This window comes from Pantherophis guttatus, chromosome 1, assembly GCF_059756535.1.
Source record: "Pantherophis guttatus breed Tessera chromosome 1, ASM5975653v1, whole genome shotgun sequence".
Taxonomy (NCBI): domain Eukaryota; kingdom Metazoa; phylum Chordata; class Lepidosauria; order Squamata; family Colubridae; genus Pantherophis; species Pantherophis guttatus.
Genome location: NC_142063.1, coordinates 69,018,076 through 69,034,548, shown reverse-complemented (window position 1 = coordinate 69,034,548; position 16,473 = coordinate 69,018,076). Strand labels below are relative to the sequence as shown.

At 43.3% G+C, this 16,473-nt stretch overlaps 1 protein-coding gene across 6 annotated transcripts in view; it reads right to left on the bottom strand.

The window, feature by feature from the left end:
• The window catches only part of MGA (MAX dimerization protein MGA), a 72,444-nt gene that overhangs the window by 34,390 nt on the left and 21,581 nt on the right, over positions 1 to 16,473 (bottom strand). For all 6 annotated transcript variants that reach the window (XM_087875846.1, XM_087875843.1, XM_087875850.1 and 3 more), the window contains exons 11-13: positions 14,839 to 15,083; positions 6,395 to 6,538; positions 4,120 to 4,174 (exon numbers count right to left, since the gene is read on the bottom strand). In XM_087875846.1, the coding sequence (XP_087731972.1) occupies positions 4,120 to 4,174; positions 6,395 to 6,538; positions 14,839 to 15,083 (444 nt within the window). The remainder of the gene's footprint in view (positions 1 to 4,119; positions 4,175 to 6,394; positions 6,539 to 14,838; positions 15,084 to 16,473) is intronic.

Below are 16,473 nucleotides of genomic sequence, written 5' to 3'. Positions count from 1 at the left end.
ACTCAAACAAGTCTCTCTATCTGATTGAGTTGAAAAAAACGGAGGCTTGGCCGGGAGGAGGAGGCATGGCCAAAGAATTTCCAACTCAGTCTCTGACCAATCAGACGAATTGAAACCCATGCTTGGACTCTCCAAGCAGCGCACAGGAGAACAATAGATTCAATGTTTTTTGCCATTGAGTTAACATAGAATTAGTTACAGTGTTACAGTAAGTGGTACTGCCTCAGATGAAATTGGGCTAGTACAGAGTAGTCCTCAGTTAATGATCATACAAACAGCAATGGTTCAAAGTTACAATGGTGCTAAACAAATTGTAGTTATGCTCAAACCCTCAAAGTTAGAATCATTACAGCACCTCTGTGGTCACATGATCAAGATTTGGGCACTTTGCAGACTGTCTGCACTTAACATCACAGGGACACTTCAACTTTCACTCCCACCTTATTTCTCTTCTGTCTCTGCTCAATTAACGACAGCAACTGGAACTGCTACTGCTAAGTAATGCGGGCATTTAATGTTCTGCTATACAACTGCATCGCTTAATGATAGAAATTCTGACCCCAATTACTTCTATTAACCAAGAACTACCTGTACTCTGTATATATTTTACATATGTACAGAGATATAAAAACACAGTCATGTTTTGTTATATATTTTTTTAACATGGCAATGGCACTGTATGGTGTGGCCTGAGGTATTGTTCTGTCCCCATTGTATGCACACACACAAACAGACAGCCAAGAGTTAATGAATCAAACAGTCAGGAATTTCTTTAAGATAACAGACTTGGCAGCGAACCATGAACTGCCTGCCAAGAGATTTTACTCACTAAGGGAGGTTTTTTCTCCTCAGTCCGATATACCAAATTAATTCCACAAAGCAAAGAATTGTCAAAGTCCAGTCCGAAGAAATCCAAAAAGAGATTCTAACAGGGTTCTAGAAACACGATGTGACTTCCGAGCTTTTCAATTTGTCCGTCACAAGGCCTGAATAGCCGACACACCCCCTTTTATCCCTTGTGGGGTATGGTCCAGTGACTCAGCTCAATCTCTGGCCCGCCCACGCCTCTTTCTCTGCTGCGTGCGCTTATCCTTCCGACGCTGTCTGGGATCCAGCCAAAACTTATCCTCCTCGCTCTCTATCTGCGGCTGCTCCGAAGTGCCTTGCTCCTGGCATATCTCTTGGCTTTCGGAGGAAACCTGAGGCATTGCCAGAGAGGAGGCTCCTGGAAAGGGAGGCCTTGCCAAATCCTCTCCTTCACCTTCTGAGTCCTCTCCCTCTGTTAGGACAGGCTCGGGGGTCGGAGTCACAACAGGTATTTTGGTATGATGTTTTCGCTGTGCAGTTGGCCATTAGGTTGGAAAGTTTTGAAAGTGCGGTGGATTGTGAAGCTGAGAGAATAGGATGGATTGTTCAAGAGAGGGGGACTGAAAGGAGAGAAAGGACTGAAAGATCATAAAATGAGAATTTGAGAGATGGAGTCAGAGCAGAAATTAAGTGGAAGGCTGCCTGTGGATTGGAGAGTTGGTTTTGTGCCCAGCCCCGCTCTACTTCTAAGGGGTTGAAACAATACAGGTAGTCCTCAACCTGCAACCACAATTGAGCCCAGAATTTATGTTGCTAAGTGAGAAATTTATTAAGTGGGGTTTGCCCCCATTTTATGACTTTTCTTGACACTTTTGTTAAATGAATCACTGCAGTTGTTAAATTAGGAACTCAGTTGTTAAGGAATCTGGCTTCCCCATTGATTTTGCTTGTCAGAAAGTTGCAAAAGGGAAACACATGACCCCAGGACACTGCAACCGTCATAAATATAAACCAGTTGTCAAGCATCTGAATGTAAATCATATGACCATGTGGATGCTGCAATGATCGTAAGTGTGAAAAACGATCATAAATCACTTTTTTCAGTACCATTGTAACTTTGAACAGTCATTATATGAGCTGTTGTAAGTTGAGGATTACCTGTACTTATAAGGATCAAGCAGTTACAAATGGCTGGAGTCATTGGGAGCAGGTGTTCCTTAACGATGGTGAGATTCAATTAATGACAGCAACCAGGACAGCTTTATGAACACACTGCTTAATGATGGAAATGCCGGTCCCAATTGCTATCACAAGTCGAGGACTATTTAACAATCTATTTAACAATCTTCAGAATTGCGACAGATTCCCCATGCAATTCCTTGCAATGATTAACATTATATATTTACACTTTAATTCATATTTTTGACTTTTATTTCTGAACTATAAAGAGAACAATCCAGAGTGATGCAGGAATGTTATATAAAGAAAAACAAATTATTCACCATTGAGGGTCTAGGTCCGTGATGGCGAACCTATGACATGCGTGCCAGAAGTGGCACGCAGAGCCATGTCTCCGGGCATGCGGAGCTGTTGCCCGTTGCTCTTCCGGGTCCAGCACACAAGACAGCTAGTTTTCATGTGTACGAGTGTGCTGAAACCGGAAGAGCAGCTGCCCATTGAGCATACTCATTCCAGGAAGATGATCTTCCTGTTTCCAGCGCACGCATGTACATTTTTCTCTTGATGTTCTGGTTTCTGGCGCACGTGAAGACCAACAACGGCAAGAGCAATGGGCACATGTGCCAAAAGACGCATAGGCGGTTGCTTCCTAGAGGAGTAGAGCTGTCGGCCAGGAAGGGCTAGCTGGGGCTTCCCTCCCTCCCTGCCCGAGCAGGCTTCTTGCACGGCCCCAGGCGATCTGGAGCACCTGGCCGGCTCGGGCACCCCAGAACAGCTGGCTGGCCCCCACGCAGCCCCCCCGCCACTTCTGCAAAGGAAGCATGACTGTTTCCCAGCTGGCGTGCTATCTCAAGCATTCCTCCTGCACAGCCCCGCTGAGCCAGAAGAGCAGTAGCAGCAACAGCAGCAGCAGCAGATGGAAGGGCAAGAGCGACCAGCCGGCTCAGGCGCACAGGGCAGCATTTGCTGGCTGGGTGGCTGGTTGCCCCACCCGCTGCTCCTTTCCTAGCCATGTTGGATTCGACGAGTTCGTGCGGCAGCTAAATGAAAATAAACAGAGTAAGCAAGCATGGTTGGGGGCAAGCAAGTCGGATGGGTTCAATGCCAGAGGGAGAAAAAGAAGTATGACATAGCAACGGCGGCAGCTCTCCCCTTTCACTGCTGGCCGTTCCATTCTTCACACCACTGGTTTTTGGCGCGGCCCATCAGCTGGCCCCGTTTAAGAGAAGGGTTGGGAATTCTTGTGCACCTGGCCACCCCCTCTTCTTTACCATCCCCCTCCCTCCGCCTAATTTAGCCCGAGTCTGAAGTGGTTTGTGGGTGGGGGAGGAAGCGAGGCCCCAGAAGAGCAGCAGCAGCAGGGGGAAGGGCCGGAGCAACTGGCTGGCTCGGGTGCATGGGGCAGCAGGGCGGGGAGGGAGGGAGGGAAGCCCTGTCCCACCTGTCCTCGCTACTGCCACCCCCTTGCCCCCGACAGTGGTAGCTGTTGCGCTGCCGCTTCCAGCCGGGATGCGGGAGCAGGCAGGAGAAGAAGCCACTGGCGGGGAGGCGAGCTGCCCCAGGGTTGCACCAACCTTTGCCTGCACGAACAGCCTGCCGCTGCTGCCTCCTCCTCCTGCCAGCCTTGTGCTCCTGGAAGTGTCTAGCATGGCTGGAACAGCTTTGCAGGCCATTTGTGCTGGCAAAGGTTGGTGCAAGAGGCTTTCCAGGCCCAAACAGGGCGCAGGGGGGTGGGGCGCATGCGCAGCACATGTGCAGGGGGAGCGTGTGTGCATGTGCAGGGGAGCATGCATTGCATTATGGGTGCTGGCATGCACACACTTTTGGCACACAATGACAAAAAGGTTAGTCATCACTGATCTAGGTCAATATTAATGTAGTTGCATTTAAGGCAGGACAAATCAATAGGAATATGCATTAAATCTATCCGCTCCTTTTCCAGAACATTGTTTTCCATAATTTACGTTGCCTTTAGTTCTGCTTTGCTTCTTCCTTTGAGAAAATATTCAATTTTGTTTACATTGCAAAAATTAGGCCTTACATATTTCATTGTCATCTGCCTTTTTTCCCCTGTATCTTCTATTAATTCTATGTGACTGAACTGATCACACAAAGATCAAGTTTTAATTTTACCTCCAGGGTCTTTATCCTCTTCAATTTTCAGGGGCTGCGGATCTGCATCATGTTCCTGGAAACAATATATAATTATATATATATATGTATATATCTTAAAATCTGATTATAAATTGAAAATCTTCTTTCCCAATATACTTATTTGAAATCAATCTTTAAATGCCAGTATTTCAAAATGAGACATAGTCAGACTTAGCCATATATGGCAAAATTAGAAACTGCCGGTTTTCTGATTGATAGATTACATGTCACATAGTTTTGGATAATATATGTAGTCCTCGAGTTACAATGGCAAATGGAGCCAGGATTGTGTGACTAAGTGATATGCTCATAAAGCATGACATCATGTGTAAAATGTCATCTTGGTTGCCACCCTAACTGCAAGATGTGCAGGTCATTAAGCAGGAAGTGGGGGGAGTCCCAGGTGAGGATTGGAAGAGTGCCACAGAGATATGAAGGAGGCCCTGGGAACCCCAATGGAGACCCTGTGCAAGTGAGAGGGAGGGATGATGCAGGTGCATGCATGCGAGTACAGAGAGGCCAGGAAAAAGGATGCAGCATGATGCATAGGAAGGGGAGGTGGCTTACCAGAGTGCAAGTTCCTTGCTGGCTTCCCCATTGACTTTGCTAAAGTTGTTCTGTCGTTAGAAATCTTCCCCTCCCCTGTAATTTCAGGCACGGGTTGCAAGTCCATTTTTTCAGCACCAACATAATTTTGAACAGTTGCTAAAAATGGTTGTAATCTATAGCATATGCGCTAGTGGTGACCCACTCAAGTACTCATTAGATCTAACAGCTTAGTTTTTTGAGATCATCTGAGATTATCTAAAATGCTACAAATCCAGGGAAAAGGTACAGTTGATCTTAAGAGTTGCAGAAGCTTTGCTCACATATGACCTAAACCATTGACAAATATTAGAAAACCAAAAAAGCCCATGTTGACAAATCTAGGTGGCAAGATTTTCTTTCTGTTAATTCAAGAAAGAAAATATGCTTTATATTAATTTAAAACTGGAAAATATTTGTTTCCCATAATCATGGAATTTGGTGGTGGCCATTTCGTCCAATGAGGCCAATCTCCTGCTTAGCGCAGGAATCCAAATTAAAGCATCCCAAACAGATGACTGTCCAGCTTCTCTCGAATTCATCCAGTAAAGAACCGTTCTAACATATTACTTCCTGCAACTTGAATTCATTATTTCATGCCCTGTCTTCTGGAAGAAGACAGAAGCAGTCCTCTGATTGTTTTTATGTCACATACTTACAGGTTACTGAAGAGTACTATCATATTTATTTTTAGTTATCGCCACACAAGGCTACATATAGTCAAATTACTTTAATCTCTCAACTCTCTAATTAATAAAGTAAGCTTTCTGAGCAAAAAACAGTAGTAGCAACTAATAAAAGCAAATAAAATGGTTCAGACGTAACATAAAACAAAGTAGCAATGAAAACATTAAAAAATACATTTATGAACACATAATTTATGTTTAGGAACATATTTTCCTGTATAAAGCAATCTCAGACGAAATTTTTTTTTGCAACTTTCCAAGGGAAATAAGGATTCTAGTCCAAGAATGAAAAGCAAATACAAATGGAATCACCCACAGAATACATGAAACTTCTTTTAACTATCAGAGTTAATAAACTTACTCCCTCACCTGCCATAATAGTGTATTGTGCTGCTGAAACTTGGCCCCCCAACTATTTTGACTTTTCTTTTCCAATCCTAATTAAGATGGGATCAGGAAACATATAGGAGACACCTAGTCCTACAATCCTTAGAAATGTTATTCCAATACTTTCAAGTGGTTAAGAAAAGGATGGCAGTGGAAGGGTTCAAGGAGGTAATCCATTTATATCCTCATCCTTAAAACCACCAGAAATGCCCTCAAATTCGCCATCAAAATTATTATTGGGAGGGAGGGAGAACAGATCAAGGAATTGAAGGGAGGTGAAATGGAATGATTTGCCTCACATTGTCCTCCTGTTACCATCCTCAACTTTATAGTTAATTACACCCTCTAACTCCAGTAATTTCCTCAGCAAAGTCTCCAAAAAGAAATAATGATTTGCCCAGCAATAAAGCACATTAACTATTTAGTTTGGTAGTACTGCATCTAGGTTCTTTTTCTTAAGTTTAGTTTCGTATCTGGTTTGGTCATTACTGAACATGTCTCAAATTATACTACTAACTAGTTTAATGTCAGCCCAATCACTATGTTATCATTTTTCTTAAAAGATATACATTAAAAAATACTCAATAATACTTTACCTTTTCAATATGTTTTTCACAATTCCAGAGGCATTTTTCCTGCTGACCTTTCTCCTGTACTTTCCGTTCATATATTCGCACACGAGCACAAGTCATCATACTTTCAAAATATAGATAAACAGGGTCCTTATCTTCTTCTCGAATCTATAAGTCATACAATATGAGCTTTCAGTTAAATGAAAGTATAAGTTACATTTATATCATTTGAACAATTTAAGCACCTTTTGCATTTTCTCCATAACTATAAAAAAGGAGCAGCATCTTTCAAAAGCTAGCTAATGTTTATTGGAAATGTTTCCAATTGAGCAAGAAAATGGGCATTGGTCTTATCTTGAATGCCAAATTTCTTGAGAGTTGTGCCATCGTCCAGACGTGGGCTACTTCAGTCGGATCTGCTATTGGCTGAGTCATAGTTTTTTGACCACGCCTCTTGCTCCTCCCTTTCATGCTCTGTTTTGGTGAAGAAAGGCCATAAGAAGATCTCCAACAGGAACCACTACCGTCAGAGATAGAAAAACCGGTCCAACAGGACAACTGGAAAATAAACTCCTTGAACGTTAACAAACAAACTGTACAGGCCCTGAGACAGAGGGAGGGGCTGGACGATGACACAACTCTCAAGAAATTCGGCATTCAAGGTAAGACCAATGCCCAATTTCCTTGATTTGGTTGTGTCATCGTCCAGACTTGGGACATACCAAAGTTTTGGCAGTCCTAAGGGCGGACTGGGCAGACCCTTGCTTCGTGCACCTGTTCTAAACCCTCCTGCCAAATGACGCTTCAGCAGAAGCAAAAACATCTAACTTGTAATGACGAATGAATGGCGAGGGTGTGAACCAGGTGGCCGCCTTGCAGACCTCCTCAAGGGAAGCCTGAGTTGCCCAAGTCGCCGATGTAGCAGCACTCCGGGTGGAGTAAGCAGTAATGCGACTGGGAACAGGAATTGCCTGAGCCTGATATGCCGAGGCGATGCAAGCTCTTATCCAGCAACCAATTGTTGCAGAGGAGACCTTATACCCTAGGAAACTAGGTAAAAAGGAGACAAATAAGGCCTCAGATTTTCTGAAAGGAGTTCTTTTAATGTAAATTTTTAGAGCCCTCCGCACATCTAAGGTGTGCCACCTTCACTCCAGGTTATGAGAAGGCCGTGGACAAAAATTAGGGAGAATAACCTCTTGAGCTCTGTGAAAAAGGGAATTAACTTTAGGGATAAAGGAGCGGTCCAATCTCAAGACAACAGTGTCAGGTCTAAAGATACAGAGATCTCTAACAGAAAGGGCTGCCAGCTCCAATATACAGCGAGCTGATGTTATGGCCACTAGGAAGGCTATCTTAAGAGCGAGGAAATGAAGGTGGACTATGTGAAGGGGCTCGAAGGGAGCCTCCGTTAATGCGTTAAGGACTTTGGGCAAATCCCAAGTGGGATACCTATGAATTGAGGAAGCCTGGCTCCTCGCAGGAACTTTTTGATAACAGGGTGCTGAGTGAGTGGCTGTCCAGAGGAACTGGACAAGACCATAGATAACATGCCTTCGAAGAGTGCTATGGGCCAGACCGCGGTCGAAGCCATCTTGTAGGAATTCAAGGATCTGGGGTGGTGAGGCTGAAAGAGGGTTGACCTGGCAGGACCTACACCATCTTAAAAAGGCTAGCCAGGTGATATTGTAAAGCCTAACTGTGGACCTATGTCTACAGGCTTGTACAGTGTGAATCACCCTATCTGAATACATGTCCCGTTTTAGGAGGACCCTTTCAAGTGCCAAGCAGTCAGTTGGAGCCACTGAGGTTCCGGATGAATCAGGGCCCCTTGTCGCAGGACGATCTGGTCGGATGGAATCTTCCAAGGTTGTGATATGGAGATTGACCAGATCCGCAAACCACGGGTGGCGTGGCTAGTGAGAGGCTACGAGTATTATTTCCGCCCTGTCGATGATGACTTTCCGAATCAGAGCCTGGATTAGAGGCAGTGGTGAGAAGGCATAGTGAAGACCAGGTGGCCGTGTGAGTCAGAAAGCGTTGACCCCTTCCGCTCCCGGAGCCGGGAACCTTGAGAAGAAGCGAGGAAGTTGAGTGTTCAGGTTCGTTGCGAAGAGGTCTATGTTCGGAAACTCGAACATGCTGCATATCTCTTGGAATATGACTGGATGGATCTGCCACTCAGCATTGTCTATCTGGGTCCTGCTGAGGAAATCTGCTTGGGTGTTCTCCGTCCCCGCTATGTGGTCCGCTCGAATGGAGAGAAAATGTTGCTCGGCCCACTTACCTAGACAAAAGGATTCCTCCATGAGGCGTCTCAAGTGAGTCCCCCCTTGACGATTGACATGTGCTTTTCAGCAATGTTGTCTGTCAATACCAGAACATGATGGTTTTGTACAAACTGTTGAAATTGTGTGAGAGCTAGGCGAGTGGCCTTCAGTTCTAGCCAATTTATAGGGTTGGTTAGGTCTGATGTTGACCAGCGACCCTGAGCTACGTGTGAGTCGAGATGAGCTCCCCAGCCGTGAAGGCTGGAGTCCGTAGTGAGGACGAGTCTGGATTGGTCCATGAAGAGACATCCTTTGTCTAGAGAGGGCGATGTCCACCAATGTAGCGATCGCCTGACTGAGAGTGGAACTCTGACCGTGGACATGGTGTGAGCCTGACGCTTTCGTTGGAAAGGAAGCAGGAAACACTGCAAGTACCGGGTGTGAAGGCGTGCCCAGGGAACAATCTGAATGCAGATCATCTTGCCGAGGAGTTTCAACAAGGTGGCCAAAGGAACTGAAGGGTTTCTGTGAATATAACATATCATATCTCTTATGTTGGATCGCTGGTCCAAGGATAGGTAGACTGCACCCTGAGATGTATCGATGATGGCTTCAAGGTGGACAAGTCTGTTGACTGATTCTAACTGGCTCTTTTTGTAATTGACAAAGAACCCGTGATCATTCAAGGTCTCAATTGTGAGGTTCAGATCGTGTAAGGCTTGGTCGTGAGAGTGAGCCTGAATCATAATATCGTCCAGGTAAGCCTGGACCCTTACCGTTTTTTTCCTCAGGTGGGCAGCTACGATCGCCAGAATCTTCGTGAAGATCCTCGGGGCCGATGCCAGTCCGAAGGAAAGAGCTCGGTACTGCAGGTGTTTTCCAGCATAGCTGAAGCGGAGATACTGTCAATGCTTTGGTAGAATGGGAATGTGAAAGTAAGCCTCCATGAGGTCTATAGAAACTAGAAAGTCGTTGGGACGAATCCCCTGAAGGATAGAGGTTAGTGAGCACATTCTGAATCTGCGATACACTATGTAATAGTTGAGGGATTTTAAATCCAGAATTGCCCTCCACCACCACCATCCCCGACTGCTTCGGAACCACGAACAGAATGGAGTAATATCCTTGTTTCCATTGACTTTGGGGAACCTCCTCTATGGCATGAATTTGCAGGTGGTGCAGAACAGCCTGGTCCATCAGTTGACGTCTGGACTCTCTGTTGTAAGGTTGACATTGAATGAAGCGGGTTGGAGGTATGGAGAGGAATTCCAGGGGAAGGCCAAATGTTACTACAGAGAGGACCCAGAGGTCTGGGGTTGAGGCTTTCCACCTATCCGCGAAGAGGGCCAGGCGGCTTCCAATGGGAGGGCTTGGCGGTGAGTCACTTATGGCTGTGGGACTGGCGGTAACCGGAGCCGCGAAAGGACTGCTTAGACTGCTGGAATTGTTTGCTCCTATCCCGAAAGGATTGACAGTCCGAGGACCGGCTTGATCCCTAAGGGTAACCCTGCTGGGGATGGCTTCCTTGGTAAGAGGGACGAAAGGATGCTCTCCTGTAATAAGTGTCAACACGTGTAGATGTTGAAGGCAGAACCTTACGCTTGTCACATGTTTCAATAAGGAGAGGATCAAGCGACTCACCAAACAATTTCTCTGCAGAGTAGGGAGCTGCCGCCAAACACCATTTGGCCCAAAGATCTGCTGGCCACTGGCGGAGCCAGAGCATCCTGCGGGATGATACTGTAGAAGCTAGGGCCCTAGATGCAAACTTGGCCTAATTTAGAGTAGCATCAGCTGAGAATTGAGTTGCAGCTATGATTTTCTTAATATCTTGATGGAGGTGAACCTCACTAGGGAGCACTCTTGCTTGCAATTGTTGAAGCCAGATGATGGTGGTTCAATTAAAAAATGAGGCCGAGGAAGCCGATTGAATTGCTCATGCTGCAGCTTGATGATTCTTTTTAAAAAGGAATTCTAATTTTTTATCCTCTGGTCGTAGACCTTCAGAGATATCCCCTGCCACATAGGAAGAGGTAGAGGAAAGAGCTGCTACAGAGCTGTCTACTAAGGGAATTTGTAATAATTGAGCAAATTTGGGTGCTACAGCATAATATTTCTTATCTGAACCATGGCAGAGGACATGGTTGCAGAACTAGACCAGTTTTTTAACATGTGTGAACAGTTGTGGAATTGGAACAAAACACTGTTCAGGAGTAGGCTCAGAAAAAAGGCCTTGTTTATGACAGTGTTGAGCTTCCTGCATTTCTTTGAGATAATCATCTTCTTTCAAAGCAGCAGTGATGTGTGCCTTATGCAACAGAGATTTGAATTTGTTGGGGGGAAATAAACCTGTAAATGCTGGTTGATCTTGAACCACGCCCCCATCATCTGATAAATCAGAATGGCGTTCCTCCTCCAAGGCAAAGATCTCACTTGCTCTAGAAGCTGCAGGAGAATGAGAGCCAGTAAGGCTAACTGCAGGAGAAGCTCTAACATGAGTAGAATGCTTAGAAATTACTGAGCCAGAACGATGACCTTGAAAGACATCTGCCACGCGGGAAGCAATGGCCTGATCAATTAGAATTTTTAGGCCTTCTGGAAGATTTTTAAAGGGGTCCTCTGGGGTCTGTTCTGGCAAGGGAGATTCCTTGCAGAATGAACTGTTGCCACATTTCCACCAGAATCAGGAGTTGCAGGAGTAATCAAATGGCTTGCAAAGGGACTTTGCAGTGTGCCTTGTTCTTCCTGGAGAAGAACCCCACCCTCACCTTCCGATGACCAGGCCCGGTGAACTGCAGGAACAGGGAGGGGGGTAGATGGGGGAGAAGAAGCCTCGTTACCGGAGGCTTACGGAGGTTTACAACAGCCTTGCTAATTTGTTTCTCTAAGGCTTTGTGTCTCTTTTCCAAATCCTTCTCTTGTTTTAGAAAGGTGCTTGCATTTGCAAGTTGCTTTCTTTCCTGCAGACATGGTATTTCTCTCCCCTTGGGAAGAACGATCCCAAGGTATATCTCAATAATATACTCACTGCGACCAAGATGTTGACTGGAGAAGATTTAGTTTCACTTTCGCCACATGGAAAGGAAAAAGCAAGATGGCGATGGCGATGGCGTTAAACTCGATGGCTGCAAGGCAATACATGAGCAGGATGTACGCTGCTCCAGAGGTGACTGTCCAGGTGGCCCTAGAAACAGTCCCTGTTCAGCGCCCTCACAGCCACGATTTAAAGATCAAAGGCTGGAAATTTTGCCACGTGGAGAGTGTAAGGGAACCTTACAACTCTCCTCTGCAGGAAACTCTGTTGGTGGTATTAGGAGGATTGAGGCCAGGAACAATGCAAAAACCTCCTCTGAGCTCGTTGGTGGCAAAGCGGCGATTTTCGGCTTTCCAAGGTGCGCGGTGCATCAAAGGGCCGCCCTACAGCTGATGGTCAGTTCCGGGAGCTGAGGGCAGTGGTGGCAGTCAAATTCAGCGATTCTGGGCTTTTTCCCAGAAAATCGCTTGAAAACGTTGGTGGTATAGAGGTTTAAGTCCCCTGCGCTTTCGTTGGTGGTATAGCCCCTAACAAAAAAAAGCCCCACCAAAGGAAAAAAAGTTTTAAAAAGCACACCAACGGGGCTTCCAAAATGGCCACCACCAGGAGCAAATAGAAGCCTGGTAGACCAGGACGGTCCAATACAGGGTAGACCGGTAGGCTGCAAAAGAAATAACTAGCCTAGTAGACCGGTACCCTTGGAAAAAATACAAGTTAAATTTAAACTAAAAATAAAGGAAAAATAAAGTAAATTAAAGGTCAAAAAATTTACAAATTTTAATTGAAATCAAACAGACCTGGGCTGAGAGCCAGATCTGCAGGAGATGTTTCTCTCAGGCTGACTGAGTTGAAACTGAGCATGAAAGGGAGGAGCAAGGGGCGTGGTCAAAAAACTATGACTCAGCCAGTAGCAGATCCGACTGAAGCAGCCCACGTCTGGACGATGACACAACCAAATCAAGGAAATTAGACTGCCTGTGTCCTAAAGCTAAGCCATGATACAGCATGAATAAATAGTATTTCAGCCATTTTCTTTTAATGCCCCTTTCTTTTAATGCCCCTTTCAAAAAAATAGCTTACGCATGTGAGCATTCTGTTTATTATACTTTGCAGTTTTGTTATGCTGCGGTTTGTTACATACTTAGTTACCCTGGGAAAAATACTATGAACAAGTGGAAAACAATCCTTTCCACATGTTATTTCTAAAGAAGCTAGAGGAAATAAAGATGGAAGGAGAGATGTGTGCTACTGTAATGGTACAGATAGGAAGGAAACAGACGTATGTTTAAAAGATGGAATGTGTTATTATGTGTGTAGAGTGCACCCAGCAAGAAAAATATGTGTAGAATGATTTCAGCTGGGTAATCTACTAGCCTAGAATGTAGCAGCACAGGTACTTATGCCTCATTACATGCATGTAACATTTCTATTCTATGAACTACACTGGCTCCTATACACTTCCAGATGCAATTTATTTATAAAGTCATGTGTGGCAAAACATACAAACTACCAGTAGGTGATGTGTAGGATTGTCTTCTCCCAAAGATACTGGCCCATCCCACATACCTCAACAGAGATGACACACTCTGGGTCCTTTCCTGGAAAAAGTGTCACCTTGTAGGACCCAGGAAGCATGTATTCTCAATGCCGCCCTCCCCTTCGGTATGTTCTTCACTGATCACTGATATCTAGTCGATTTTGACCCAAGGGCCTTCATAAAGGCAGTTAAGATCTGGTTCTTTCCCGGGGCACTTGGGTCAAAATCATTATATGAGATATAAAATATTTTAGTCCTGATCGTCTTCTAATTGTTTTACTTTATTTTACTGGTATGTGCCACTTTTCCTTTGTACTTTGGTTTAATGAATTTGTAATGTGCTGATACTCAAGATTGTTTGAGTTGTATGATCATAAAAATGTTCTAAACCAACAAACTCAGCTCGATGAGTTATGTAACAGTAACAGAGTTGAAAGGGACCTTGGAGGTAATCTAGTCAACCCCCTGCTCACGCAGGACACCTGTACTAGGGATTCGAACCACCAACTTTTCTGATCGACAAGTTCAGTGTCTTAGCCACTGAACCACCTAGCGAGGCCTGACAATGAGTGGATTAAGCATCAATTTTTTTAAAAAATCCATTTGAGTGTATACATTTAGGAAACATGAGGGGGTATGATAGTCCTATAAACGTAGGTGAATACATTTTAGAGAATTAAAGTGATCTGAACACAACATTTGTCACATATGAAACATTTTTATGAGAAAAGTATTTATCTATGACTTATTCAACTGGTAATCTATGCAGTCACTAGATTCTGTATTAGTACAGAATAATTTTTGAAAACTTTTATAACCAGTGTTTTAATGGTTATCTTGCCATCCTTCTTAAAATTTCATGCTCAAAGCATGTGTCTCATTCTTTCCTATTTGTTTTAAATTTTAAATCAAGAGAGACTTAAAACAAAACAACCGTACTTGCAATAGGAAAAAAAGGTAATCTATGTACGTTCGCAGATAACCGAGCAAAAAATTAAAGTAATCTGTATTCTTCATGATCTCTCTCAGTACCACGCAAAAGTACTGTTGGGGCTCCGGTTGGCCCCTGACCTTCGCACCTTCCGCCACAAATTAAAAACATGGCTGTTCAAATTGCCCAGCCTGGACTGATGGGGTTTGGATTATTTTAATATGTTTAATATGTGCTTAATATGTATTTTAACATGTTTTATCTGGTTTGATTTTAATTGTTGTGAGCCGCCCTGAGTCCTATGGAGATAGGGTGGCATACAAATCAAATAAATAATAATAAATTAAAAAAAAGAATATCAAAGTAACTTTTAGGAGATGGAGCAATAATTAAGAAATAGACAGGTGAACTAATACTATAAAAATAATTAAATACTGTAGTTCCAACCAATAATGTTTAATCAAAACAGTGGATGGAAATCATGTAGCAACATAGCAGTGTTATATAATCATAAATTACCCAACAAAAGCTACATAGATTATTATTGGAGCAGTCAGAAATTTAATGAGTCTCATAAAGATCTGAAATCAGTTATATAAACTGCCAATATATTCATGAAAGAGAACAGTATTCTGCATTATAGGCAAAATGAGATATATTTCTGGTTTAACCTTAAACCTTACTTCTTTTACTTACCACTGGATTGGGCCTAGGTGTATATACTCGTAATGGTTTGACTCCATTAGCCATTGAATTAACTTCAGTTGCTGTAGGTTTATCATCAGTTGGTATGATGTCTGGAGTAGGTGACACTGCAGTTTTTGTTGCCTCAACATCTGATGGAGTTGGGATATAAATTGGTTCTGGATCCATCTCTCCATCTTTTTTTACCCACAATGGAAAATTTTTAACAGGTTTTTCTGGTTCTGTATCACAAATAGCTAAGAAAAAAATGAAGTTATTTTTCAAAGAAAAATCTCCATAACCACAAAGTACTACCTAGACATAAGACTTCTCAGCAAAATAATTACTTATTTATGGTGGTAGTCAGTTTTACTAAAGCAATCAAAGAAATACTAAGCAATCTTTATGAACAAGTACAAAGACTGAATGAAAAGTAATGCCCACCTCCACAACTATAAACAGGGAAAAATTAATAAAGGAAACAGGAAAATAATCCTTGAAATTAGTTCTTTTGTTACCCGAATTTATTCCTCCACATAATCAATTCACCACATAATTCTGCCAATAAAGGTCAAGCTTTCTAAACCCATCCTGAGAAAGCTTCATGCTTTGACTTTTCAGCCAAATCCTCACATTTTTTTTCCATCTCATTTGAATCAGATGCCTACAAAGATTTTTTTCCCCCAATTTTGAAAAAAGGTAGAAGTTGCATGGCAATTTTGAAGTGTTTATCTGATTATGTAAGAAGGGGAAAGCCAACTTTGCAATTGCGTCTTGGATGGCTTGTGAACAGCTAAATTGTAATGTGATTCCAGACTCTGTTAAATTGTTGTTTTAAAATTTTAGGTGTTGCTATGTAGCCCACTGTACTGATAATGCTCTCTGGTTCAAGGAAATCCATGTAAATAATATCATTTGCATGCCCCCCCCCAAAACTAACTCTACGTTTCCCTGCCAAAGCCTGATTGTTCAATTTCCACACCCACCCACACCCACTCCCAAGTGTAGATTTGTGATATTTCATCGACTGATTATATTCCATCATCTGTCATCATGTGGCAAATTTAATCTCTTAAAACTTTTATTTTTGCAATATGCATGTACGGAACCAATTATGCACAAGCTTTACAATATTAAAGAACTTCAAAAATATGGTCCATCCAAATATTCCTGTGGAATGACAATTATGATGGCAAGTTCCCCCCCCCTTTTTTTAAATGATTTATATGCCGCCCCTCTCCGGAGACTCAGGGCGGCTTACAATGCATTAAGGAATTTGAGTAATCTGGCAACTAACTTTAATCAATTTATCAAAAAAAATCTCTCAGTTGCTGTTATACCTCTCTTTGTTCTTCATTACAGGTAGTCCTTGACTTACGACCACAATTGAGCCCAAAATGTATTTGCTAAGCAAGGTAGTTGTTAAGTGAGTCATGTTTCATTTTATGACCTTTTTGCCATGGTTGTTAAGCAAATCACTAAGTTATTAAATGAATCATATGGTCATTAAGTGAATCAGGCTATCCGCATTGACTCTTCTTGTCAGAAGCTCCCAAGAAAGGCTGCAAATGACGTTCCCATGGCCTTGGGATGCTACAACTGTTGTAAATACATGTCAGTTGCTAAGCACCAAAGCTTGATCATGTG